Here is a 25,000-nt window from a genome sequence, read left to right as displayed (position 1 = left end):
ATTCATCCATCGACTTTCTAGTTTCCAAACTTGCACGTGCACACGTGTGTGTGTTTAATCCCATTTCTCTCATTTTACTGAGATTTCACGAGAGAATAAAAGGCACATCTGTGTGCACAAGTCTTTCCCTGGAAGCCTTACCTCCTTTTTCCCTCATTGCTGCAGATGGTAGATGAATAGTGTTTTTCAGTGAGCTCAGTTTTGTTTTTCTCAAATCACTAGTATGTACAAGTTCAATAAGGATGTGTTTGTGAGAGCAGTTTTCCTATTAATGGTGAAGATTGTTTATAGACAAATTGGGATTCTCATAGTTAACTATAACGATCATACTGCATAGATATTCATCATCCTGTAACACTTCACTGCCTTTTCACCCCTTTCTCATGGTCACACTCAGCATGGTCTTTATCAAGCATCCCTGGCCTGGCCATTTAATATCTAACATTGGCCAGACAGGACCTGCCTGGTTCGAGGCAGCGACCTAAGTGAGATATTTAAGATGGAATCACTGCCCCTGGTGGGAGGGCTGGGAGGCCCCCCCACTCTGCAGGCTCCTCCAGTGTCATGCTGCCAAGTGTAGGCCGGGCTGGAATTGTAAATGGAGTTGCACCTGTATAATTATGCTGTTCTGTATTTTATGTAAAGTTATGTCATTTAAGCTTAATTTTAATAATACTGTAAGGCTGGATCATTTTTAAATTACTGGTAGAAGGAAAAGTTATGAATTTGAATGATATCTAATATTTATAAACCAAATGAAGAACTTCTAGATTCTTCAACTTGAGTTTATGAACCCCTTGAACTTGTAATAAAAATGTACTCATATATCCACATGAGAATCTTACCACAAAAAATTCAGCTGAATCTAGTCAACCCTTTAGAGCTAAAACACCCAGTAAATGGGAAATAACAGAGGAGAGAAGACAAATTAAAATCATTACAAGGAAGCAAACAGACTGTTCCATAATGCGAGCCATTCTGTAGGATGACTGATCTGGTTTATTCAGCTTCTCAACAACAACAGTGAAAAACCCTGGTGGGTGGGGTGGGGTGGGTGGAAGAGGCAGGTGATCGTAGGAGATATAATGTACAGATACGATGTGAATGCTCCATTGGGTCCCAATTCCAATAAGCCAACTGTGAGAAGACGTTTTTGAGACAAAAGAGAAAATCTGAATTTTGACTGCATATTAGCTGATTCCAAGAAATTATTGATAAGTAGTTTAGGCATGATAATGGGTTTATGGTTATGTATACTGGAGTGTGCCATTTTATGATATCTACTGTTTACTTTAAAATACTTCAGCCAAAAGTGTTTTAAAAGAGTATGAGGGTTTGTTATCCTGTTTTTTCTACTCTTACACATACTTGAATTTTTTATAATGAAAGATTTTTAACTCATAAATTCAAATGTATAAAGGAAATATACCAAAATACCAGCATTTTCAAAAGAACAAGTGATTTTTTTCATTTATGTCAGAGTAAAAAAATTAAGTAATTTTTTTTTTGAAAAACATGCCACACGATAGGTTAATGTTGCTATAGAAATGAAAGATGGAAAGAACCAAATCACCTGAGATACAGGGGTACATTGAGTAGAAATTGAGGGAGGGGAATGTGTCTCAAGAAGAAGACAGGAGGAATTTGATAACAGTTCTCCAATTCCAGTTTTCCAAGGGCCCTTTTAAATAAATTACACGTGTTCATATATTCCCTGGTGAATTTAAGTGTATAAACTTGCTATGTGTTAGTACTAAACATAGCTTTTTTCTTTAGATGATGAGTCTTTGAGAATGATTTTTGGTCGTTTCCATATTATAAATTTCTTATTCAGTCTTATCCACACAGAGCATTCTCAAATCTTAATAATTTATCAGATTCCAGTGAATTTCATGGAATTGTTGAAAACTAACCATAGCTTTTAAATGGAATGCATCTTTTATTCACAACCATTTTGCTCCAGCTTAAGTTTTTCTCGAAGGCTGTTTGATATATGTTCTTTGCAGTGTTATGAAGTAAAATCCTCCAGAGATGTCCTGAAAAGAGTCGCTGTGAATGCACTGATGTCGCTTCTGGCCGTCAGTAGAAGAGCACAGAAACACGCTCTGAAGGGTGAGCCACCTGGCACATCAGCTCCTTTTATGGCATGCTTTCAATTCGTATATTTTACTGCCTGTTCATTTTAATTTTCTTTGGACTCAAAGTGTAAAGAACTTTAGTGTCACTAAAAAAATACAGGTTTTATTTTCCCTGTACAGAAACATAGTAAACATGCATTACTTTTAAAATAAAAAGATTACACACGTAGATTATTTTTTGTGTAATGATTCTGACTCCAGAGAATCTACATCTAAATATTAGAGAAGCTTTTAAAAGTAGCACATCACTCAATTTCATAATACTAACTACAGGCACATATTGCACACATGAAGAAATCACGTACTTTTGATAGTAATAACAACTGCATTAGATGATCCTATATTTTCATAGAAATTCCCCCTCTTGTGTGTCATAATTTCTCATCTGGAATCAGGGAACACAGGTCTTAAGAGATGAAAGAGAACATCAAGCAGCAACATCGAGCCCACTAATTTGAGTTGCGACTTTGCTACTGAAACAAACTCTGCACGCCTCCAACGTAAATGAGACGTGGGTGGTATCATACTAAATTGAAAACAAGTGGGCTTTAGCATTTTAGTTCTCTTACGTTTTTATCCTCTGATTCATTAACGTCTCACTGAAAGTGCAAAAATGAAGTTGGTTGGAAATAGAAAATGTTATTTTTTTGAGAGTTTGTTATGTGTAGTTTTAACTTTTTTGGAAATGGAATATCCTTTTGATTGTTTTGGATTTTCCCTCTCAGCCCATCTAATAGACAGTTGCGTGGAGCAGATGAAGCACGTTCATGCACAGCTGAACCTGGAATCTCTGAGGCCTGGGAGGGCAGCACTGAAGAAAAAGGTGACTGAATTCTCAAATTCTGGGAGGCAGGAATGGCCATACGTAGAGACCGTCCCTCCAGTATCCTTGTGCTTATAAATGACACCAATGTTTGGTTGAAATGAGTGTCTGTTTTAGAAGAAAGGTACAGCCAAATAAATTAGTGGGATTTCTACATTAGCAGGTTTGCGTTCGGGTTGTGTGTGTGTGTGTGTGTGTGTGTCTTAGTTCTCACTTGAAAATCTTTTAATGAGATTTATGTATTATATGTTGTTGTTGTTGTTATAAGCATTTTGGAGTGTGCATGATACATTTTTATACTACAAAAAGAAAATCTTTCTCTCATAGGTTCACTAGGAATGAGATAACTTCCTAAGTGTTTTCTATGTGGTAGGCACTATTCTAAACATTTCATATTTATTATCCCCTGCACACTCATGACACCACAGTCACATAACTGATAATGGATAAAGCCACTGTTTGCCCCATATCTGGGTGGTGGCAGAGCTCGTATTCCTAATCGTGTTTATTTCCTTCCGTGACTTCTGAATGTCTCTTTTAAGCGTTGAGTCTGCTGGACTCATGTTCAAGCTGCATTTTCACTGTAAACTTGAAATAACACAGGTTTTTAAAAAAATTATATTTTATATTGAGATAACGTTGGTTTATAACATTATATGTTTCATGTGTACAACATTATATTTCTATTTCTGTATACGCTACACCATACTCATCACCAAAAGTTTAGTTTCCATCTGCCACTGTAGAGCTGACTCCCTTTACCCTTTTTTCCCTCCCCCTCACCCCTTCCCTTTTTGGTAACCACTGCTCTGGTCGCTGTATCTCCGTGTTTGTTTTTATTTGGTTTGGTTTGTTCATTTATTTGGGGTTTGTTTGTTTGTTTTTTATATTGCACATGTGGGTGTAACCGTGCAGCATTTGTCTTTCTCTGACTTCTTTAACTTAGCATAGTGCCCTCAAGGTCCATCTGTGTCACTGCAAATGGCAGGATTGTGTGTGTGTGTGTGTGTGTGTGTGTGTGTGTGTGTCTGAGTAATATTCCATTGGATATATACACGTTTTTAATCCATTCATCTGTTAGTGGTCACTTAGGTTGCTTCTATATCTGGACTATTGGAAATAACACAGTTTTTATATAATAGCAATGGTTAATACTAATAACTATGGTTAAAAAGATCTGCCACGCAGGCTTATCGAGAAAATGAATATGTGTATATGTTTATAAGTATATCTATTATATTTATATATATATAATATATACATAGATCTAAGAGCATTATTGCAGCAGTCTGTGTAATAACTAGTTTCTGCTGCCTTTGATAAGAAACCAAGAAAAAGCCATATTTGATAATTTCATTGGTCCAGGGGCTTATATGTTTGTCAGTTTCTTTTCTTGCCTCTTTTCCTTTTTCCTCTCATGCAGAGGCCCTTTACTTCATCATTGAGAGTGTCAGCCAACACCTGATATGACTGAAAACCAGTCAGTACCTGCTTCACTTTATCGAGATGAAACATGGAGCTTATTATATACCTCAGTTCCTCCGTGCTTGATAGAACAGAAATAGCTTTTTCTTGGTGGATGTGCTTCTCGAGATATGGTCATCTTTCAGAGATTATTAGCCTGTCAGTTCCCTCAAAGCTATGGTGGTCAGGCACAGTGAGAGCATAGCTGCATTGTAATGTGACCCAGGGGAGAAGGAATTACTGTATGTAAAAAGTGGAATACGCTATTGTTGTTCACATTTTTCAACTGCTTTTTGTTTAAACAGGAGGATGGTTTTATTAAAGAGTTAAGCATTGCCATGCAGCTCCTAAGAAATTGTCTTTATCAAAATGAAGAATGTAAAGTAAGTAGAGCTTCTTTTCAAAATTTTGATGGTGCTGTTATTAAACAGTTTAAATTTTATATGAGATAATTTGGGAAAATGGAAAACTCTTCGAATTTTTTTTTTTGATGCATGGTTGATTGGTTTGTAAGCTCAGTGTTCATTCTCAGAAATGGATGCACCTAATCTTATCATAATTTCTCAACCCTGATGACATTTCTTATGTCGGCGTTTTAACTTTATCACTGAAACTTTAACTTAAGGCAGCTAAAGCAAACTTGAGCCTCTTTTTTTCTACTGGTAGCCATTTCGGTTGTTTTTTTTTTTTTTTTGACTAAGATGGAATGAATGGCCGTGTATGTCTTTTTTTTGTTTGTTTTTGGCTGCGTTGGGTCTTTGTTGCTGCACGCGGGCTTTTCTCTAGTTGTGGCGAGCGGAGACTACTCTTCGTTGCAGTGTGTGGGCTTCTCATTGTGGTGGCTTCTCTTTGTTGCGGAGCACGGGCTCTAGGCTTGCGGGCTTCAGTAGTTGTGGCACGCGGGCTCAGTAGTTGTGGCTCGCAGGCTCTAGAGCGTGGGCTCAGTAGTTGTGGCGCATGGGCTTAGTTGCTCCACAGCATGTGGTAATCTTCCCAGACCAGGGCTCGAACCCATGTCCCCTGCATTGGCAGGCGGATTCTTAACCACTGTGCCACCAGGGAAGTCCCACGGCTATGTATGTATCTTAAGGCAGAATTTTTTCAAAGGTGGTTGTTAGACAACTGTCCAAGGGGATAAGTAGAGGTGTCTGCATCCATAGGAAAGAAGATGAGGGTGTCTCCCACTTCAGAGGAGAAATCGCTTACTGCTATTGCCGAGTGTGGGCCTGTTGACGTCCAGGAGGTTCTTCACTCCCAGCTCTGCGGCAGCCCCTCTGTTGTTTTGCTCTGTCTGTGAGCATTGATGCTGTCATTTAACACAGCCATTGGTGCTGTTATACAGGATATAGTGTCTGGAACAATTTGATTTGCTTGGTCATAGTGATACGACACTTTTGAAGAACTAACTTCCACACAGAATTACTATGGAAAATGAGTAAGATGAAGATAAATTACAGAAGTTTTGTTTTTTAAAAAAATTTCTTACCTTTTTTGTTTTTAGTTGTGATAAAACTGGAAAATATATACTATATCTAGGAAATGCACATCTTGAACACATATCCCTTAAACTGTGTAAAATAATTTGTTCAAGACACGTGACTAACAATTTACATTTCAAAGCAATTTTGATGGGAATTAGGCATTGATAGATTTCATTAAGATTCCCAGTGGTACAAACTTTTTACTCCAAATAGAGGTGTCATTTACTAAGCTTGTTAGGGTCCTTGTGACTGGGTGCAGTTAGTATGCATCTGTGACACCTCGCTCAGGCAACACGCCAGCACACTTTCCAAGTAGGATCTGCCTGTGGATTTCCGAGATGCTCGCCTGAGTACTGGTTGTAAGTGTAGTGTTCACATTTGTAACACATCAGCCAACTATGAAAGTGTAATCTCTCCATAAGTCACGTGTTTCTGCATTCCCAAGTTGTTTAATAAGGAATAAATCCAAAGAAGAATATTTAGATTACTCTTGAGAATAGACATAGTTCTAGGGGGCAAAGATTCTTAATTTCTTTCCCTGTTCCAGCTTACCTGAGGTGTGTGACACACTCCCATCACTAACTGTTGGTCACTCTTGTGGTGATTCACCAAGTCACCCACGCCCACCCCACCCCGCTGTCTATATGTATGACACGGAGGAGTTTCCATACCGGAAAGGTCACCGGGGCTGTGAGGTAGATGGAATGAAGAGCGGGCAAGGTTAGAGGGGGTGAATGTGCTGGTGCAGCAAGAGGTGACGAGACCTTAGCCGGGCAGTGAGAGCAGGGAAGGAGGGAGGGGAGCAAATGCGAGAGACTGAGGAGAAAGAAGAGACATGTAGAACGACGTCCAGGCTCAAGTCTACCGCAGGCGAGCCTAACAGAGCGGCCTGTAGCTGTGAGGGATCCTCATGTTGGGTTCGCACATCGCAGTGTAAAGTGTCTTCAGGCTCTCGGGGTGGGAAATGGCTGGTAGTCGGCGGATTACACGGCTCTGGGACTCTGAGGGGCGGTGCAGGCTGGGGATCTTAGGAGCTAGCAGTGCATAGAGGTGTTTGTAGCCGTGACTATTGTTGACCTTTCCCAAGAGGGCATGTAGTGAAAGCCTAGGTCATGTCCTCAGAAAATATAACTATTGGAGAGGAGACAGAAAACAGCTGAGAAGGGAATGCTGGAGAGAGTTTGGAGGTGATCTAGGATAGAGGGACTGCATGGAGACAAAGAACTAAGAGCCCTTAATAGTTGCCACAGTGCCTGCGGGTTTGACAGCCATAAAGGTAGGAGCGATTTTACCAGCCTCATCAGTTCAGAAACGAAATTGAAGTAAAGCTGAAGATTAAATAATAGCTGGGAAATGACAGCATTAGGAGTACTCTTCCTAGAAGCTTGGTTCTGAAAAGCAGCAGTTATAATTTAGGAATATAGCATCAAAGGAAGCTAGTCTGTATGTTTACTCCTAACATGTAAAGTGCTTAAATATAAACAGAAATGAGCAAATCGGGGCCTAGTTATTAAAGAGACAGGAAGGGAAGAACTAATAGATGGGTGAAGATCCCTGAGGAGGCACGCGGGGCTGTGTTCCAGAACACAGATGGGCGGATCAGTCTCTGCCCAAAGAGCACCTGTTCCTCACTGCCAGGCAGGAAGGGCAAGTGCAGGGATACACAGATCAACCGTGTGGACGGAACGGCGGAGTAGAGCAGGAGCCCGTACCTCATCGTGTCTGTCTTCTGCGTGAAACAGTAAGCAGGGTCGTCCGCGGCCGTCGTAGGGCTGTGCTCCAAGCCTGTGGAGAGTGGGGAGTAACATTGGGAATAACCCGCCCACTCTCTTTACGGAGTATTGATACTCCATAAAATTGTGTAGGGCATTATATGAAGGCCCACATGTGTGCACATGGGTCTACAAATCGCCTAGTAACTCTGTTCATTAAAAAAATTGTTGCATTTACTGCCAATAGTTATATTTTATCCATAGTATTTTCCCAGCGGTAGCTGATCTTTGTAATAAAAACTGAGTTACTTAAGAATTATTGATTTAGCATAATATTTTGACTGAAGTTTATCATATTCAACTTATTTAAAAACAGTAATCTACTTCTGATCTATCTGTCTAGCTACACATATTAGATATATATACATATACATACACACGGGGGTGGGGAGGGGAGAACTCAGAATTGATCAGAATGTTTCCTTAACCAGAAAATCCCTTTTCTTAACCATATCATAGCATTTATAAGAGTTTATTTAATGTTGCAAGATATCACTGTCTTGCTTAATTTACATGTTCAGAAGCTGTTTTTCTACAGTTCTGACCTAAGCTGCGTATCCTGGTCACCCCCGTGTTGCAGGGACTTCTGAGACTGGTCAGGCTTGTGGTCAGGGCAGTCCGGGTTGCAAGGTGCTGAATCTGTCCATAGGATTCCTTTCTCTAATCAGAACAAAAATCAATTCAGTTTTTGTATCATGTTGGTGACAAGTTTTTTGGCTTTGATTTTAATTTATATCTTCAGACTAATGCTGCCCTTGTTTCCTTCCTGCTGCAGGAGGCAGCCCTGGAAGCTCATCTCGTCCCTGTCTTGCACTCTCTCTGGCCTTGGCTTTTGATGGATGATTCACTGATGCAAACTGCCCTGCAGCTGCTTTGTGTCTATACTGCAAATTTTCCAAATGGTAAATGGAACCCAACACTGCCTTTCAAAAATATACTACAATACTAATCTTAGGTAATGTTGTTAAAGTGGAGAAATGAATATACATTTTGAAGTGTTTCTTCCACTTATTTGAGGGTATGTTGGTTAGATGTATGCTTTCTCACAGGTATTATAAGAACGAGCGGTTACGTTAGTATGTGTTTGATGAGACAGAAGAGTCACTAGACAGCTCAGGGATAGAGAGGGAGAAGCTGTCGCGATTATATGGCAGCGGAACGTTGAATTTAAGAGGAAAATTGAGAGTGAAAATTATGATGGAAGACCTTAAAAACAGGTTAAGGTTAAAACTTTAAGAGATTCTAGAACAGGAGGCTGGCGTGGTGAAAGGTAGCTCTGGGTTCGGTTGGCTTGGCGACAGTTGGTATCATTGGGGTGCCTCTTTCATTCCTGCATTCGACAGACTTTTTATTGAGAGCCTCCCGGGGCCCTGCATTGTTAGAGGCCAACAACTAAGAGAGAGCAGAGCAAGCGGGGAGGTGACTTGGGAAGAGAGGAGAAGGTGTGAGGCAGCTGTTTGAGGGGAAGGAAGTGGGGGGCATTGCGGGCAGTGTGAATTTCCCATGTAAACTTAGGGTCACAGATTTAAGGTTTAGTCAGCAAGTTTAAGGTTCTCGTGCTTCTTCTAGCAACAGTCAGCAGCGTAGCAATTGGATTCTCCCGGTATCAAAAGACAGAGAAAGGACCGGAACTGAGAACAATTCACAGCCATCTTGACACTGCTGTGTGCTGGGGGTGGCTTTTTCCTCCACCCTGGAGCCGCCTGTCCTGTCGCCCATCCTGTCGCCCACTCCGCGTGCCTCTGGCCGTGTGAGCTGGTGGGAACAGAGCCTCAGGCTCTGTGGTGTATGGAGAGCACTGCAGGGCAGCGTCGTCCTTGTTTACAGGCCGCTGCTGTTGACTTTCCAGTCCCCACTTCTGCTCTCACTGCCCCCCATCCCAGCTCACGGCCTCTCGCAGTGTGACCGGCGGGGCACGGCGGTCTCTGAAGTGTGGCCTCTGCACATCATCCTTCTTTACCCAACCCTTCACTCCTTAATTTAGGGTTTAGGGAAGCGTGCTTAGGGGAAGAAAAGAATCCGTTGCAAAATACTGAGCAAAAGAAACATATATTGGGTTGGCTAAAAAGTTTGGGGTTGTTCCATAAGATGCTACAGAAAAACCCAAACGAACTTTTGACCAACCCAATACTTTACGATAAATCTTTGAAACCGTAATCTATGTTACTTACATACTTACAGTTGATGCAAATATTAGAATGTGGTTCTGATTGAGGAAGAAGCTTTTTATTTTCCTGTCTTGTTTGTTTCCAAGCAAACCTGCATCATTTAGTGATAGTTTTGTGTAACATGAACGGAAACCTTGGTATTTGGATACTGCTATGTAGCGTGAATACAGGAAAGATCACTCTATTTATTTGTGTTTACTTTTATGAGTTTATTTTACAGAATGTATTTGATTCAGATCTAGTTGTACTTAAGCTGGCCTCCTTGCATGGACTTTCACAAGCTAATCACACCTTAGGCTTACGTTACAATACAGTAAAATGCATTTCTAATTCTTTTATGATTATTTTTCTCCTTTGATAAATCCCATATGGTTGTTTAAATTACTGAGTAAATACTGGACTCCGGAAAACCAGTTGATGCTACTGCTGGTGCTCGCTGCTTGTGAGCTGTGTGACCTTGAGCAAGTCACTGACACCTCTGAGCCCCGAGATGCCGTTTAGCGTACATGGTTGGTGGCGTTTGTCCTGTCCTCCCACCCCAGGGTTATCGTGGTCCTCATTTTTTTCTTCTGGAAAATGGAGGCAATAGACCACAGTGTTTTTAAATGCTTCATTGAAATCATTAGGCCCTCAGTCCATTAGATCAGATGCGGACATATCAGCGCCAGCCTTCAGTGCCATTGCAGTTCACAGGCTAATGGCCGAGTCCTTTGATAGACAGACATGCTTTACCACTCAGGTTGTTGAACTAAAGCGTGGAGCTGAGACGACATTGTGATGGACTGTTGTTTTTCAAGGTTGCAGTTCTCTCTGTTGGTCAAGTTACGGACAATATCCTGTTCAAACTGCACATCGAGGGGCCCCTGGCAGCTCCCTGATGCTGTATATCCTGAAGATGGCTTCCCAGGTTCCTCTCGAGAATACTGCAGTCCAGCAGATGGTTTTCACGTTTCTTTCAAACCTGGCCTTGTCTCATGACTGTAAAGGGGTAATTCAAAAAGTGAGTACTTAAACTCTCCTTCCTATCATTAAAAAAGAGACTCAGTAAAATAATCCTTTCAACCGAGGACATGTGTGAAAAGTCTAGAACTCAGTTTCTAGGATTAATTATTATGATTTTAAGGCATTTTATTTTAAAGGATTGTAAAAGGATCAGGAGGTTCACTTTGTTTAAAGCCTGTTGATAGATGATACATGAAAAGTGACAGAAGCTAGAATATGATCACACCATTCCCTTTTAGTTTGTCTTCTTAGCTTTTGGACTGTATTTTCTCTCTCTCAAAGATGATGGTTTTAGGGCTTCCCTGGTGGCGCAGTGGTTGAGAGTCTGCCTGCCGATGCAGGGGACACGGGTTCGTGCCCCGGTCTGGGAAGATCCCACATGCCACAGAGCGGCTGGGCCCGTGAGCCATGGCCGCTGGGCCTGCGCGTCCGGAGCCTGTGCTCCGCAACGGGAGAGGCCACGACAGTGAGAGGCCTGCGTACTGCAAAAAAAAAAAAAAAAAAAAAGATGACGGTTTTAGAAAGACAGCTGTGTTACATTTATTTGAGATCATAAAAGCGATATATTGGTCTTTAAACAAACAAAAAACAGACCAAATTGAGCATAACAATTCTAGTTCAACTTACATTGTCAAATGGTTTCTGAAATGAGGGCCCCCTCCTCAAGTTAGACCTAAGTTCTTTATGGCACACAGGTGACTTTTCAGTCCCTGAAACTCCTGTGCCTGAACGTGACTTCCCGCCGCTGGTTTCAGCTTGGGCTCTTTAAGAGGGACGGTTGGCTTAAGCAAACCCAGTACACGTGTTCCCTTAGGCTGTATTTAGGTGCGTGTAAACAGGATCCCTAATTTGGAAGATTCCTTAAAATTTGAATATGATCAGATTATCTGTTACTTACTAGTACATAGTAATTTGAATGCTTCCCTTTCATTTACATGAAGGCCAAGGTAAATTGCAAAAGTTGACCACATTCATAAGAATTGAGTCTCCTTTTCCTCTATTGTATCATCTCCCCAGCCACCACCCGCTCCAAAAACAAACACACTTTGAGTGCAATCTCTAAATAAATAGCAGTCTTACTAAACAAAGATCTTCTCAGTGGTATGTTGGAGCTAACTCATGCTGGTTCATGAGTGTTTTTGTTAATTTTCAGGAATTTTGCAAGCCAGCTGACATCTTGGTGGTATCTTGAAATCAGCCATGGTGGGAATATTCATGCCATGCACATCAGAAACCTACTACTCTCACCTCAGCACATGACTGGATATTTGCTCTGTGTGTGTGTGTGTGTGTGTGTGAAGTCATCCGCAACTGGATTTTGTTGGGCGGGGGTGGGGGGGACAGTGCTTTCTGCCACTTCCTTATGGAGAGCACGCTGGTAGGAAGCAGAGTAGGAATTCCCAAGTGGAATATAAATGCTAATCTTGGATCAGATGTGTGACTGAGCTGACGCTTATTCTTTTTAAGCTTCAGTTTCTTTATTCAAAAAAATTTTAGGTTAAACAAAATGATCTCTAAGATATTTCAACCCCCAATCTATGATTTTGGTAAGGTACTTAAGCATATTTTGTTTTTCTCCTTTTTAAAAAAAAAAATATATATTAATTTGATTGCGCCAGCTCTTAGTGGCGGCAGGCGGGCTCCTTAGTTGCGGCATGCATGTGGTATCTAGTTCCCTGACCAGGGATCGAACCCAGGCCCCCTGCATTGGAAGCGCAGAGTCCTATCCACTGTGCCACCAGGGAAGTCCCCTTAAGCGTATTTTGATATAAGTGTGATCGGACTCCATTTCATCAGATTTCCATTTCAGGTGCAGATAAGTCAGGTTATTTTTCCTCTGCTCTAATTAGGAATCCTCCGAGCCTTCCTCTGCTCATTGTTATAACGAGCCCTGGACACTTTCAGCTACACCTCCCATAACTCATCTGTAGTTATTAGAAAATGTAGCTAATGCTATTGTACAACTAAAATTCTAAAATAATCTCTTTTCTCTCTACCATGGCATATTTCTTTGCACTCTACCCAGTGCAGGAAATCGTCTAAAAATGTCTTTAGGCCCAGCAAAAAGAAGGACTGCCCAGAACATATTTACAATTTAAAGTACTATCATATATTTTATCACTGTTGTCAACTCCAGATCTCCAAGATCATGGCAGAATCTAGCTGAATGGGAAAGACAAGGGATGAATCTAAAACGCACTAATTTGGGCTGAGAGGTGGGAAGAGATGTGAGTGATGGCAAGGGCAGGGCAGAGTGGGATGCAGTTCTGCAGTTTACTTGTTGCTTGGGTGGTGTTGCTAATGTTTCTGTAGCTCGTTTCGTTCTTGTACTCAGTTCTTTTATGTAAAAGTGCCAAGTTTATTTTATAGATTCAAGCCAACATTTTGATTTAGGTGTAGGGGAACCCAAAAAATAAGCCAGAATAGGTTGTTAAACAGGAAGAAAGATGAGCTACTCTGGAGAGTTGTGAAAGTTGAGCGATTGTACTTCTGCGCCCTGATCCAAATGCCTGTGGCTCCCATGCTGTCCTGGGCTGCTTCTCGATCTAATACTTTTATGCTTTCTTTCCTTGTTTGCATACAGATTATTCTAGGCAATAAGTTATTGTCTTTCACATAGTTCAGGGTTCGGTGTGGTTTTATAGAAGGGGTTTTATTTGGAGGTTGAAATGACTCTTACAGTTAAGTAATGGAGCTTTCCCATCTTTAAGTTTACAAGAATGACATGTAGCCACGAGAAATCATCTGTAATGATGAGCAGCTGGGGTAAAGTGAATATAAGATGTACCCACAGATTTTTTTTAAAAAACACTTGTCCTTGGTACTACCACAATTGTTAACTGGTGTCCAAGACTGACTGAGGTTTTGTTTCTTTTTCTTTCCTGTAGGATCGCTTTAAATGAGTAGCAAAATTGCCAGAAGGCAGACAGAAAGAGAAAACTCAGGAAGCCTGAAATAATCCCCAAACTGAATGATCGACCCTAAATAACTAGGAGTTGACTAGTTACTGTATCCATCCTCAGGAAAGGATTAGTGAGAATTAAAATTTGAGCACTTAAAATTTAAATTAAAATTTAAGCACTCCTTAACCTTTTCACTTATACCTGGAAACAGTATAGATGGAGTATTTGGAGGTATTGGGAGGAAGGAGAAATTAAAGTTGGGGAAAAGAGGAGCAGAATACTAGTACGTGATCTCTGAGGGACTAGGAAAATAATGAAAAGACTCAAGAGGAAAATAATATTCTCTCTATTTATCCACAGAGTAACTTCTTACAGAACTTCCTGTCTCTAACATTGCCAAAAGGAGGAAATAAACATCTCAGTAATCTGACCATTCTTTGGTTGAAGTTACTCCTGAACATATCATTTGGAGAAGATGGGCAGCAACTGATCCTGAGGCTCGATGGCTGTTTAGACTTACTTACAGAGATGAGCAAATTCAAGCATAAGAGCAGCCCTTATTTACCTCTTCTTATTTTTCATAACATTTGCTTCAGCCCTGCCAATAAGCCCAAGATCCTGGCTAATGGTGAGTATTCTGCCTGTACACCACACGCATCCATTTATACGTGTGGTTATTCAGGTGAATCCCCCACAGGATAGTTTATAAATAATGTGCCAGGTGCTTATTCATCACGCGCCACGTTCAAGGCACTGTGGGAGGCTGCAGCTGTAGGGACGAATTGAATCGGGTGTGATTCCCGCCCCTGAGTTGCCGCTGAGTCTCCCGGGTTAACAAGTCGCCGCACAGCAGCCAGGCTGGATCCAGGAGGTGGTACCGAGGTGGGCCTGGGCCCCACCTCCCTCCTCCCGTCCCTCGTCCTGGTCCTCTGACTCCTCCACGCCTTTGAGCGGGCACTGCCCTGTCCGTGGAGCCTGCCCAGACCAGCCTGTCCACGTGGTAACCCCACCTCTTCCTCCTGCCTCCCCGCCCTCTCACCCTCTGCCCCCTCCCCTGTTTTACGTTTCCCCATAGCACTACCACCAGCTGCTACACTGCGTTTTCAGTGTATATCTGTGCGTTCCTCGTCTGCCTGCACTGGAACGTTAAGCTCTTACACGTCAAGAGGTTTCTGCCTCTTTTGTTCATGTTTATCTGGAGCAGCTAGACTCACGCCCGTCACTAGTGGGTGCCCAGTGGGTGTGTGAGCTTGAGAGCCACACTGAGCAGTCAGCAGAGTTCAGGACCCAACAGCACATGGTGACAGTAGCTTCACAGCGACTCCATTCTCTGATCTCAGGACAGATGGAGGCGAGGATCGGTGAGGATTCAGGAAAATTTTGGAACAGAAGGAGCGAAATGGAAACATCTGTTTGTGCAACCATGTGCTGTTTCTGTGAGGGGTGTGTGAATTTCAAGTTTTATGAGGAGGTGTGTTATCATGAAAAGACAAGAGGTGGGCTCTAGTCTCCCACGTACCTGGTGCCGGATGCCAGGCCCTCGTGTGCTCCCACAGCGTCGCGTGGGGCAGCTTCTCCGGGTCCACTTTCTTCATCTAGAAAATGGTCTCTCCTTTCTTGACTTCGGTAGAAATCAGTTGTTAACACATAAACTGCCTGGCACTGTTTGTGGTACATGGTAGATGCTCCAGATGTATTAATTCTCTTTCCATTCATGTTTTTCACTTAAACTTTTCTTAGGGGTGTTTTTCTATGAAACGCGGAGTTTTCCAAGTGGAAAGGATTCTGCTTACATTCTGTTGTGTATAGTCATGATTCTATTTTTCTGATAATAATTATTGAATTGCTAGAAATGCAGGGGAAGATTTTAGAAGCTCAGCCAGCCTTTAACTTACCTAAATGAACGATGATCTCCTTTCCCGTGGCCCCTCTGCTGACTCTGTGTAGCTGCCATGGGGGAGGGGCTGGGAGGGGCGGCTTGAGCGACTTGTTTCCAGGTTTCCATCCTCCTTCGCTGTGTCTCCCTCAGTCCTTACGTTTGTGAAATGAGGGTGACGTTAGGGCCTTACCTCAGAGGGCAGTGAGACGGCCTGTGTGAGGCGTCTGTTCCTCTTCCTGCCATCACCTGTTAGCATTCACCTTTCTCAGAATAAGTGTTTTCTTTGGGGACTGCTAACTGCAATTTTATTATTGAGAGAGTTGGGAAAAGGTCAGGCTTTAGGGAGCTGAAGGAAGAGTCTGCATTTTCCATTTCTGGATCACTCAGGGTTTTGTGTTTATTTTTCCACAAATAAGATCTTTTATTTGTCACCATTAAAAGTCTGAATTTTAAACAGATTCTTAGACTGGTGGCTCATTTCCATTAGCTCATTCAACTTTAGCACCTGTCTCATCCCCAATAGCTTTTCCAGGACTACTACCTTCACCCTGTAGCTCCGTGAGTTTTCCCAGTTCAAACTTGGGCTTCTTCAGCATTTTTACTTTTCTAACAAAAACATCATGGACCTTTTCTGTGTCTTTTCCAATGCTGTCTGGAATCAGTTTATTGACCACCTTTTTCAAGTCATTTGTCTGCTCCTCTCCGGTCATGATTTCCATCACCTTCTTGTGGATCTGGTAGACTTGCTGGTGCCGGGCATAAGAGGTCTTCCTGAATCTGATTTACATTTTTTAGTAAAACCCACACAGAAGAGACGAAGCAAATAACCGTCGGTAGTCTTGACATCAACGTGAGCTTCAATCATGTCTGCCATTTTTTGACCATGGAGCACATTTTGTCATGCATAAGATCCATGCCATGGAAATTGGTCAGGCAGTTTTTGCCCTGAACATCCTCAGTAATTAGCTTGAATTTTCTAAATGCAGCTTCATCATTCTGCAGATCAGCAGGGCTCGCTTCAAAAACACGACCCTTGAGGCCATCAGATGTGATTTTGGTTCCTTGAGTTCTCGTGACCAGTATTTTCCCAATATTTCTTATATTGAACATAGCTGGTACTTTCACATCATACCAATCTTTCTTAGAAAATTGGTCAACCGCTTTCTTCTTGGCTCCCTTTTTGCTGCCTTTCATAAGATGCTTGCTACTGCTGACTGCCAGGGTGCTGCTCAGAGAACCAAAAGGCTGGATCACTCAGGATTTATTTTTAAACATTTCCTTATATCAGCAATGTGCTCTCTCCTTCATTAGCTTAAAGAAGTAGCTTTCCCCAGCCCCGCAGATGTGAGATCAGGGGCCTTCAAGGCAGGGTAGGAAGCAGCAACTGTGCCGTTTCTACATGGATGTGTCGCAGGCACTGCCTCCGTCTCCACTTGGGGATCCAGAGGGGATGCTTGGCAGGGTCAGGCAGCTTGAAAATCTTCCCAGCAAGGCTGCGTAACTCTGATAGTAGCACCCAAACATCCAGTTTAGATGGCCAGGAGTAGAGTGGGCAGTGGGGCTTGACTTTGCTGTTTAAACAGATCCAGAGTACTTCTTGTTTCTGGTCATGTCAGGGTAGGTCTCCTCTCTGAAAACAACAAGAACATGCTAGATAAAATATATTAAAATTCACCTTAAAAAATGAAAGAACTGAAAACATAGTGGGAAACTTCTAGGCCAATTTTGATTGAAAGTGTGTGCCCAGAGAGGTGAGAAGTTTGTAGAAGGCTCTTTAGCTCCCAGGACATTTGCCAGCTTTGTGTGCTGGGGCTTTTGTCCAGGAGTGCCAAGAGGGGAGGGGACAGACGCCAGGAATCTCTGGAGTCTTATGGACCATCCTGCAGGTATTGAGCTGGAATCCCAAAGAACTAACCTCTTAGAAGAGGATGAATCAGAATTAAATTGGTGCCCCAAACCTCATGCAGGCGACTAGAAAGAAAAGAAAAACAAGTGTGAGAATGGGCACCACAGACTGCCCCTCACAGCTCTGCACCCCAGACACACATAGACAAGTGGCCCATGACCTTGGTTGGAGCTGATCCTCAATTGACAGTGCCGCTGGGGGCTGAGCAGAAGCAAACTGCCCTCTGATGGATGGAGGACAAGTTTGGACTAGGCCTCAGGGAACCTCCACAAATAATTTTTCAAAAGCATCAGCCAGTATACAGTTAAAGATGACCAAGCTTGTCAGGAGAAATGGCGACATGAGTGAGAAAGAGCAGGGGGAAAAATACCAACTTATCTGCCTAGATTTCAGATGTTGGAATTCTAAAACAGAGATTTGAAATGACTTTATTTATACAGTATTTAGATAAATAAATGACAAACGTGAAAGTATTTGCTGGGAATAGGAAACTGAAAAATTGAAAGATTTGGAAAAAGAACCAAGCAGAGCTTCACTGTTGAGTATGATAATCAGTTAGCAACTGATAGGTGTTTAAGTGTAAATTAGATATTCAGTTTGTTAGTCACACTAGCTACATGTGGCTATTGGCTATCTTATTAGACCACATACATATAAATATTTCCATCACTGTAGGAAGTGCTATTAGACAGGACTATTCTAGAACTTCAATAGCCAAAATTAAACACTCAGTATACATGTCTGGCAGCAAGTTAGGTGCAGTGGAGGAGAAAACTTAGGCATTAGAAGATAGATCAGAAAAACAATATCCAGAATGCAGCACAGACAGCTAAAAAAGATGAGAAAGGATTAAAAGAATAAAGGGTTTAAAATTTTAAAAAAAGGTAAATGACATAGCAGATACATTGGGATAGTCTAATTGCATGTTTAATTGAAGTCCTCAGAAGAGAGGAGAAGAGAGGAAATGTAAGCGAGGACAGCTAAACATTTTAAGAACTGTTTTCGTCAGACACTAATCCATAGATTCAGGAGACTCAGATAATTTTGAGCAGATAAATAAAAATAAATCCACGTCTGTTCTCGAGGTTATTTCTATGTTTCTGTGCAAGTTCAGTTCATACCTATTTGTTAAACTTAAGAATGTTTTACATGCTTTTTTGTATACATATTATATTTCACAATAAAATGTGTTTTAAAAAAAATTGATCCACTTGCATTATCAGAGGGGGCACTACATTAAGTGACCTATACATTATACAGTACCTATACAGTACTTTATTAAAAATTTTAAGAGATAGTAACTGGTTGAAGGAGTTATATAAACTTATTTAGATCATGGGTTATATGTTCTGAGTGTCTGATAAAAAGTGTGGAAACATGCCTGGATGATACTCAGCTGGAGAACACAGAAATCACCCTCCCATTTGATGATGGTCCCTAAGAGTACCAGCTGCCACCCATCACCTCACATGATGAATTGCATCAGGTAACAGTTGTATATATATAGCCTGGGTCTGGGTAGGCTATGATACAGAGGTGGCGGGGAGTGCAGAGCAGGTGGTGAGGCAGGAGGGGGTAGTCGGCAGAAAGTTGCAGCACCCACACCTCACTTCCACGCTGTCTGTCCCTCTGCTGCACAGAGTTAACTTTATGGAGCCGCTTTTTTTGTTTTTCTGTAAAAGATTTTAAATTTCTTAAAATTTCTTGAAAAATGCTAAATAAGATTACTTGAAATCATTTTTGTTTGCTTTAGTTATGGAATCTTTCATCCAACTAGTCTTTATTGAGCCCCTACAATAAACTTGCAATGTGAATATTCATCAGTGAGCAGACACACAGAGTGTACCCTCAGCTAGGTTACAGTTTCATGAGGTGCATTCATTGAGGTGGGGATAATGCATAGAGAGAGTTCCCAATAACAAGTGTTTCACCCCTAAGAATGCAACATGTTCTTAAAATCACACATTTTAGAGGGAGAATAGTTGGATAGAATTTAATGATCCATGCAGTTAAGTAGTAAGATAGGTTCGTGTATTGCTCTGAAACACTTGGACGATGTCCTTGGGGCTGTAGACATCTGTACTTTAAAATGGGTAGGCTGCTGCAGATAATTTGTAAGTCTTTCATCCTCTGGCCAGCTTTGCACAGAGGGGCTGTATCTTGTGTGTTGTTACGCCTTTAAAAAACATTTTCCTCTCTCTCTCTCTCTCACACACACACAAACATGCCTTTGAAATGTTTAGTCCTTTTTTACAAGGCTTAACTAATATGGTATTTCTTGATTATTGTTTTATATAGTAGCCCATGCTATTGATATGTTTGTATAATGTCTTTATAGTTTATCATAAGAGCAAGTCCTATTTTCCTGCATGTGCAAATGTGAGAGATGATTGAACGGCTCATTGATAAACTCATTGTGTAGTGGCTTACTTCTGCTCTATCGTTGTCTTTAAATGAATGTGCCTTTGTTGAATTAGGGACTAAAAAGTTAAGCAGCCGTGGCTTCCCTGACAGTTCTGTGCCTGCTGTGAAAACAATTTGTTTCCAGGTGGTTCTCCCACATACCACATGTTATAAAAGATTGCTTTTGCCAACTTTTTATTTGTTTGGTGGGTAAAAAGGGGTTATCTGACCAGTCTAAGATATGAATACAATGTATTGTCTGGGACTGAACTTTTTTTTTTTTAATGTGCTTATTATTAGAAAAAGTCATTAGCGTGCTAGCTTCCTGTCTGGAAAGTGAGAATCAAAATGCTCAGAGGATTGGAGCAGCTGCACTTTGGGCTTTGATTCACAATTACCAAAAGGTCAGTTTTTAAAATCGTTGTTGTCCCTACGGGGCAAACACCAAGGCTGTCCGGAAGTCAGGGGACTGTCAGAAAGGAAAAAATCAGAGTCAAAGATAGTGTTGCCTTTGTGCGTTCAAACCATTAGTAAACTATCTGTCAAAGTCTTTCATGTAATCATTTCAATAGGAGGTGTCTCAGTTCCAAGTGTTTCTCCCTCGAGTGAATTCTCCCTGTGAATATAACTTGATTTGCCATATTGGTACAATGCTAGTATGAACTGTTTCTTCTAAAAGACGTGTCAAGGAAAAACTCATCTTGAAATCAGGCCGAACAATGATATTTTATCCAGTTGCGAGATTCGCCTTTCTCTAGGACACGTCATCACTGAACTTTGAAGTCAGCTCAGTCCTTGTAAGGCTGTGACACAGGGCCGGCCCCAGGGGAACGGCCAGCAGGTGGGACTTGCACCTGCTCTCTCTGGCCTCTGGCCTTCTCTTTGATTGCAGACGTCTCACTCCTGAGAGAAATACCTGTGTGTACCTAGTGGCTGAGTAGTGGCCAGGTGACAGTGTTAGGATAGATGGCCATCCCCAAACGGTGCTCATGCAGCTGGCCGTCCCTGGTGCGCACTGGCTGGTGTCAGCACTTGTGAGGACAGAGGCTGCTCTTGTCACTGTCACCCCTGTACCCCCAGGGCTCAGCACAGGGTTATGCACTTTGGAATCGCTCAGTAAATACTTGTTGACCAACTGACCGACTGCTAGTATTGTGTATCCTTTATCTGAAATCTGAGGTTTGAGGAAATAATGAAATACTGAAACTGAGATGGCATAGTTTAAAATAGCAAATTGAGATCAGGGGAGAAGGGGGAAAAGGGCAGGGAAGGAAGAACATGGGACAGTAGAGTAAAAATCAAGTCAGATAGGGAAGGATGTGGGCGGTGGCACAGTGGGCTGGAGCAGTGTAGAATCTCCAGCTACATTATTCTCTTTTGTAGTGTCCTGTTTAATAGCGTAGTCAACAAGCGCAGACTTAGTATTGTGCTATCCTGGTAATTAAACACATGGGAATAAATCTAATTGATGGATTGCTCTATATTATCCTAGGCAAAAACAACTTTGAAAAATCCATCAATAAAAAGAAGAGTGGATGAAGCATATTCCACAGCAAAGAAAAGTAAGTTTTATTATTAAAGAGATTATAGTTAAACTTGGAAGCTGTTCACTGAATTCTCTGATTAATGATACATTTGGACAGTTCACAGCAAAATGGCAGTTTTCTACACTGATGTTCTACACTGAGTTTGAGGAGCTTTTATGCTGAGGCATTGTAAAGTGTGCCAATACTTGGTCCATGTTTTTCATTGTAACATTTTTTAAAATAATAAAATGTTCTAATAGATGAATGTTTGAGATACAGTATTTTCTTGACGTGTCAGTGATCTTCCTCCAACTCATTTTTTTGTATCACACTTCTTTTTGCCGGTGGCCACCACTGTGCTGAAGTATGTTCTTACATGATAAGAACTAGGCCCAATTAGAACTGACCTTGAACAGAAAATGTTGATCTAACGTCAGGGAGTTGAATTACAGTCTTCCAAGAATAGATCCCATTGCCCCTGCATCCACTCGGTCCTGTGATGTGACCATGATATGAGGCAGGGTTTTCCTGTCAGAGTGCATTTTTCATTTTAAGTGATACCAGTTTTCAATGAGCATTATTCTCTAAACCTTTTTTCCGCTAAGGTACTGAACTGTGTCTTTCCGGTACTGTTCTGTGTCTGTTGGCTATTAATTTTTATGTTTTTATAGTGTAATTTTTTTGTAAGTGGTTTGGTTTGGGGTTTTTTTTTTTCCCCCCCTCTTCGGTTTGTTTCTAGCTATGACCATGAGTTTCTAGAGGCAGTGAATGTTTGAATTTATGTGGTAGGAGGGGTGGTCCGTAAAAAGAGCAAGGCATTCATTTGGGATCGTAGGTAATAGTGTCCATTATGGAGGTATATTAATTTTTGTTTATACTCTGTGGCTAAACCAGTAATTAAAAATAAATTCCATAACTTCTTAATTTTTAAAATGTTTAATATTTTAAATATTAAATTAAAAAATATTCTTATAATGCTAGCACTCAAGAATTGGAATAGAACTTTGTCACAGATAATCCTGTTCACATGTGTTTGTATGTGTGTCTACTGTTCAGTGCAGTGCTGAAGTTTAATAACTTGCTCTTCTGTGCTCTAATTTTTCTGTCTCAGCTTTCTTAAACTCAGAAGAAACTCCTCTAAATGCCTATTATTTGAAATGTCTTGAAAACCTTGTGCAGCAACTTAACTCTTCATGAGCGCTCTGAGATGCTTTGCCCCGAAGCCAGCGGCCACCGGACAGGTGAGCCAACCTTGAAGCAAGTTGTGTGTAGACCTGTCCCTGAAGACGTGCTAAGCCTCTGCATCAAAGGGCATAGAGAGTCCTGGGAACACAAGCTCTTTTTTTTCTATGCAATGTGTTTTGTAAAAATCCTATTTATCAGTTATTTAATAAAATAAAATATTTTTAGCAACTGAAAATTGACTAATAATTGCTGCTTACAGGCTTTTAGCAGTCTCATGAATATAAATTTTAGGAATGGAAAGAAGACATTGTGTTCTGATTTCCTTTTTTAAAAAAATTTTTACGTGAAATTTGGCTCATCCATACGAATCCTTATTTTTCAAAGCATACACATCAGTGAAGGAATATTTGTAGTAAGCGTGTATAATTTTGTGATTAGCTTCTTTTTGCAATTTTTAGTGATAGTAATTCCTTTCCATATGATTTATAAATGTGTTATATTTTATTATTTTCACCTTTCAACCTCTGAAATGTTGTGTAATAAAAAAGGAAGAAATAGTGTTTATGGTCATGTACCGTGGCCTGGGTTCAAATTCTGTCTCAGCTCAGAACATCATGAAGAACAGGAATGTGAAAAATGTAGCAGGAACAACTCTGTCAAGACCTCACATAACTCTTAACTAACATGTAGTTCTGAACTCAGAACTTAAGATTGGGAGTTCCCTGGTGGTCCAGTGGTTAGGACTTGGCGCTTTCATTGCTGTGGCCCAGGTTCAGTCCCTCATCGGGGAACTAAGATCCTGCATGTACATACACATACACCACACACATATATACACACTCATTATTTAGGAAAAAGTTTTCTAATTAAACTATGATTAACAAGAAAAAGAAAAAAAACTTTTTTTATTAAGTACTGTTAGCAAATTGCTATCATTAATCAAATAAGCCATGGGATGTTATTTACGCTAGAAGCATGGGGACAAAATATGTGTTAATGCTGAAGTAGAAGCAGATAAATTGGTAGTTTCTGAAAGTTATTCATTAGAGATCTGAAAAATAGGTCTAGGAAGTTCAGAAGTTTCTGGATAGCCCAAATTAATTTGAAGCAATGGACATGCCAGTATTCTGAAGAATTCTAAGAGCAGGAATCTTAGGAATTATTTCTTCCTTTTTTCCTGGTTTCTTGTACTCTATGTCATTTTCTTGGTATCACCTTGAAGCCCTCATTGATGACTGATAGAACAGATTTCTCTGTAACTTCCGTTTAAAGAGCTCTTTCTATGTCACAGGCACTATTCTCCAAACGTTTATTGTTTAATCTGTCTTTCTCTAAAATACTGCCGTTGTACCTGTGTTAGAGGTGAGTGAATGCAGTGGCTAGGTGATCCGTTTGTGGGTGATGAAGAGGGAAGTTGAGGTTGCAGGCAGACATTGATCCTGAAGTGCCTGTATTTAGGGCCTTGAGCAGTCTGGGGGACGAGGCAGCCCCTGGTTTTGAAAACAGAGGAAACAAGTAGAATAATTAGCTGACCTAGTTGGAGCCTTTCCCCACTCTTCCTAAAATCTTTTTCAGAAGTGAATAGCTGGAAGTACTTTTCTTTGGTATTCTGTAAATAATGGAGTGAAAAATAGAATTTGACCATTTAATTGCAGGCCACCAGTTTTCCTTTGTAGTGTTAAATTACTCCAGATGATGAGTATATTCTCCATCATTAGTCTTGTGGCTGCACCTTGTCTACCCCCCATTTCCTGGGATCTGCTGCTTGACCCATGATGTTTCTTAAATTCGGCAGATTGATGAGTAAGAATAATGACTGGCATTCCTGTTCCTGCCATACGAGGTGTGACCACAGTTCTTTCGGGGAACGTGGCGAAGTGGTTAAGGGCATAGGGCTCTGGAGTCATATGGACCTGGGGCCAGCCCTGGCCTCACCCTGCACAGCTGCAGGGACCTGGGACAGCCTCCAGGCCATATCTTCCACTGTCACTGGGGATAAGTATACCTACCTTGTAAAGTTGGGGAGAGGATTGAGTGCCCAGTCCTCTCTGTGTACCTGGTACATAGCTCATTGTCTATTAGATGTTATCAGTGATTGATTATTCTTACAGTCTCAGAAATGTATCTCTCTTTCATTAAAGCATTAACTCTTCTGTGTCCTTGCAATGCTTCTCTCCCTTTGGGGAGGGGGATGTGCTGGAAAGTGAGTTTTGTTGTCAGAACTAAGGCTCCCACATTCCAAAAAGATCATCCGTTTCTGGTGGAAGTGCACATCCACAGTCCTGAGGTCGCTAAAGGCACAGACATTGAGCAAGTCGTCTAAGTCTTGCAAAGCACTGCATAGAGGTGC

General features: G+C 41.3%; 1 protein-coding gene and 1 pseudogene across 12 annotated transcripts in view; one reads left to right on the top strand and one right to left on the bottom strand.

Moving 5' to 3' along the window:
- The window catches only part of RTTN (rotatin), a 163,723-nt gene that overhangs the window by 114,897 nt on the left and 23,826 nt on the right, over positions 1-25,000 (top strand). For 10 of the 12 annotated variants that reach the window (XM_089895309.1, XM_030762001.2, XM_089895307.1 and 7 more), the window contains 9 exons: positions 2,007-2,112; positions 2,864-2,961; positions 4,731-4,808; positions 8,454-8,580; positions 10,644-10,846; positions 14,112-14,379; positions 20,240-20,343; positions 21,432-21,501; positions 22,577-22,885. In XM_089895309.1, the coding sequence (XP_089751435.1) occupies positions 2,007-2,112; positions 2,864-2,961; positions 4,731-4,808; positions 8,454-8,580; positions 10,644-10,846; positions 14,112-14,379; positions 20,240-20,343; positions 21,432-21,501; positions 22,577-22,662 (1,140 nt within the window). In that variant the 3' untranslated portion in view covers positions 22,663-22,885. Of the gene's footprint in view, positions 1-2,006; positions 2,113-2,863; positions 2,962-4,730; positions 4,809-8,453; positions 8,634-10,643; positions 10,847-14,111; positions 14,380-20,239; positions 20,344-21,431; positions 21,502-22,576; positions 22,886-25,000 lie in introns of those variants that run through there. The other 2 variants (XM_089895303.1, XM_089895313.1) reach the window with 2 other exon arrangements.
- On the bottom strand, positions 15,390-20,106 carry LOC149747658 (small ribosomal subunit protein eS1 pseudogene; annotated as a pseudogene).

This window comes from Delphinapterus leucas, chromosome 14 (assembly GCF_059928025.1).
Source record: "Delphinapterus leucas isolate spDelLeu-1000000601 "Yukka" chromosome 14, BTC_Dleu_Yukka2, whole genome shotgun sequence".
In the NCBI taxonomy this organism is placed as follows: Eukaryota; Metazoa; Chordata; class Mammalia; order Artiodactyla; family Monodontidae; genus Delphinapterus; species Delphinapterus leucas.
The sequence above is the reverse complement of the archived record's forward strand: the minus strand, read 5'-3'. Positions and strand labels throughout refer to the sequence as shown.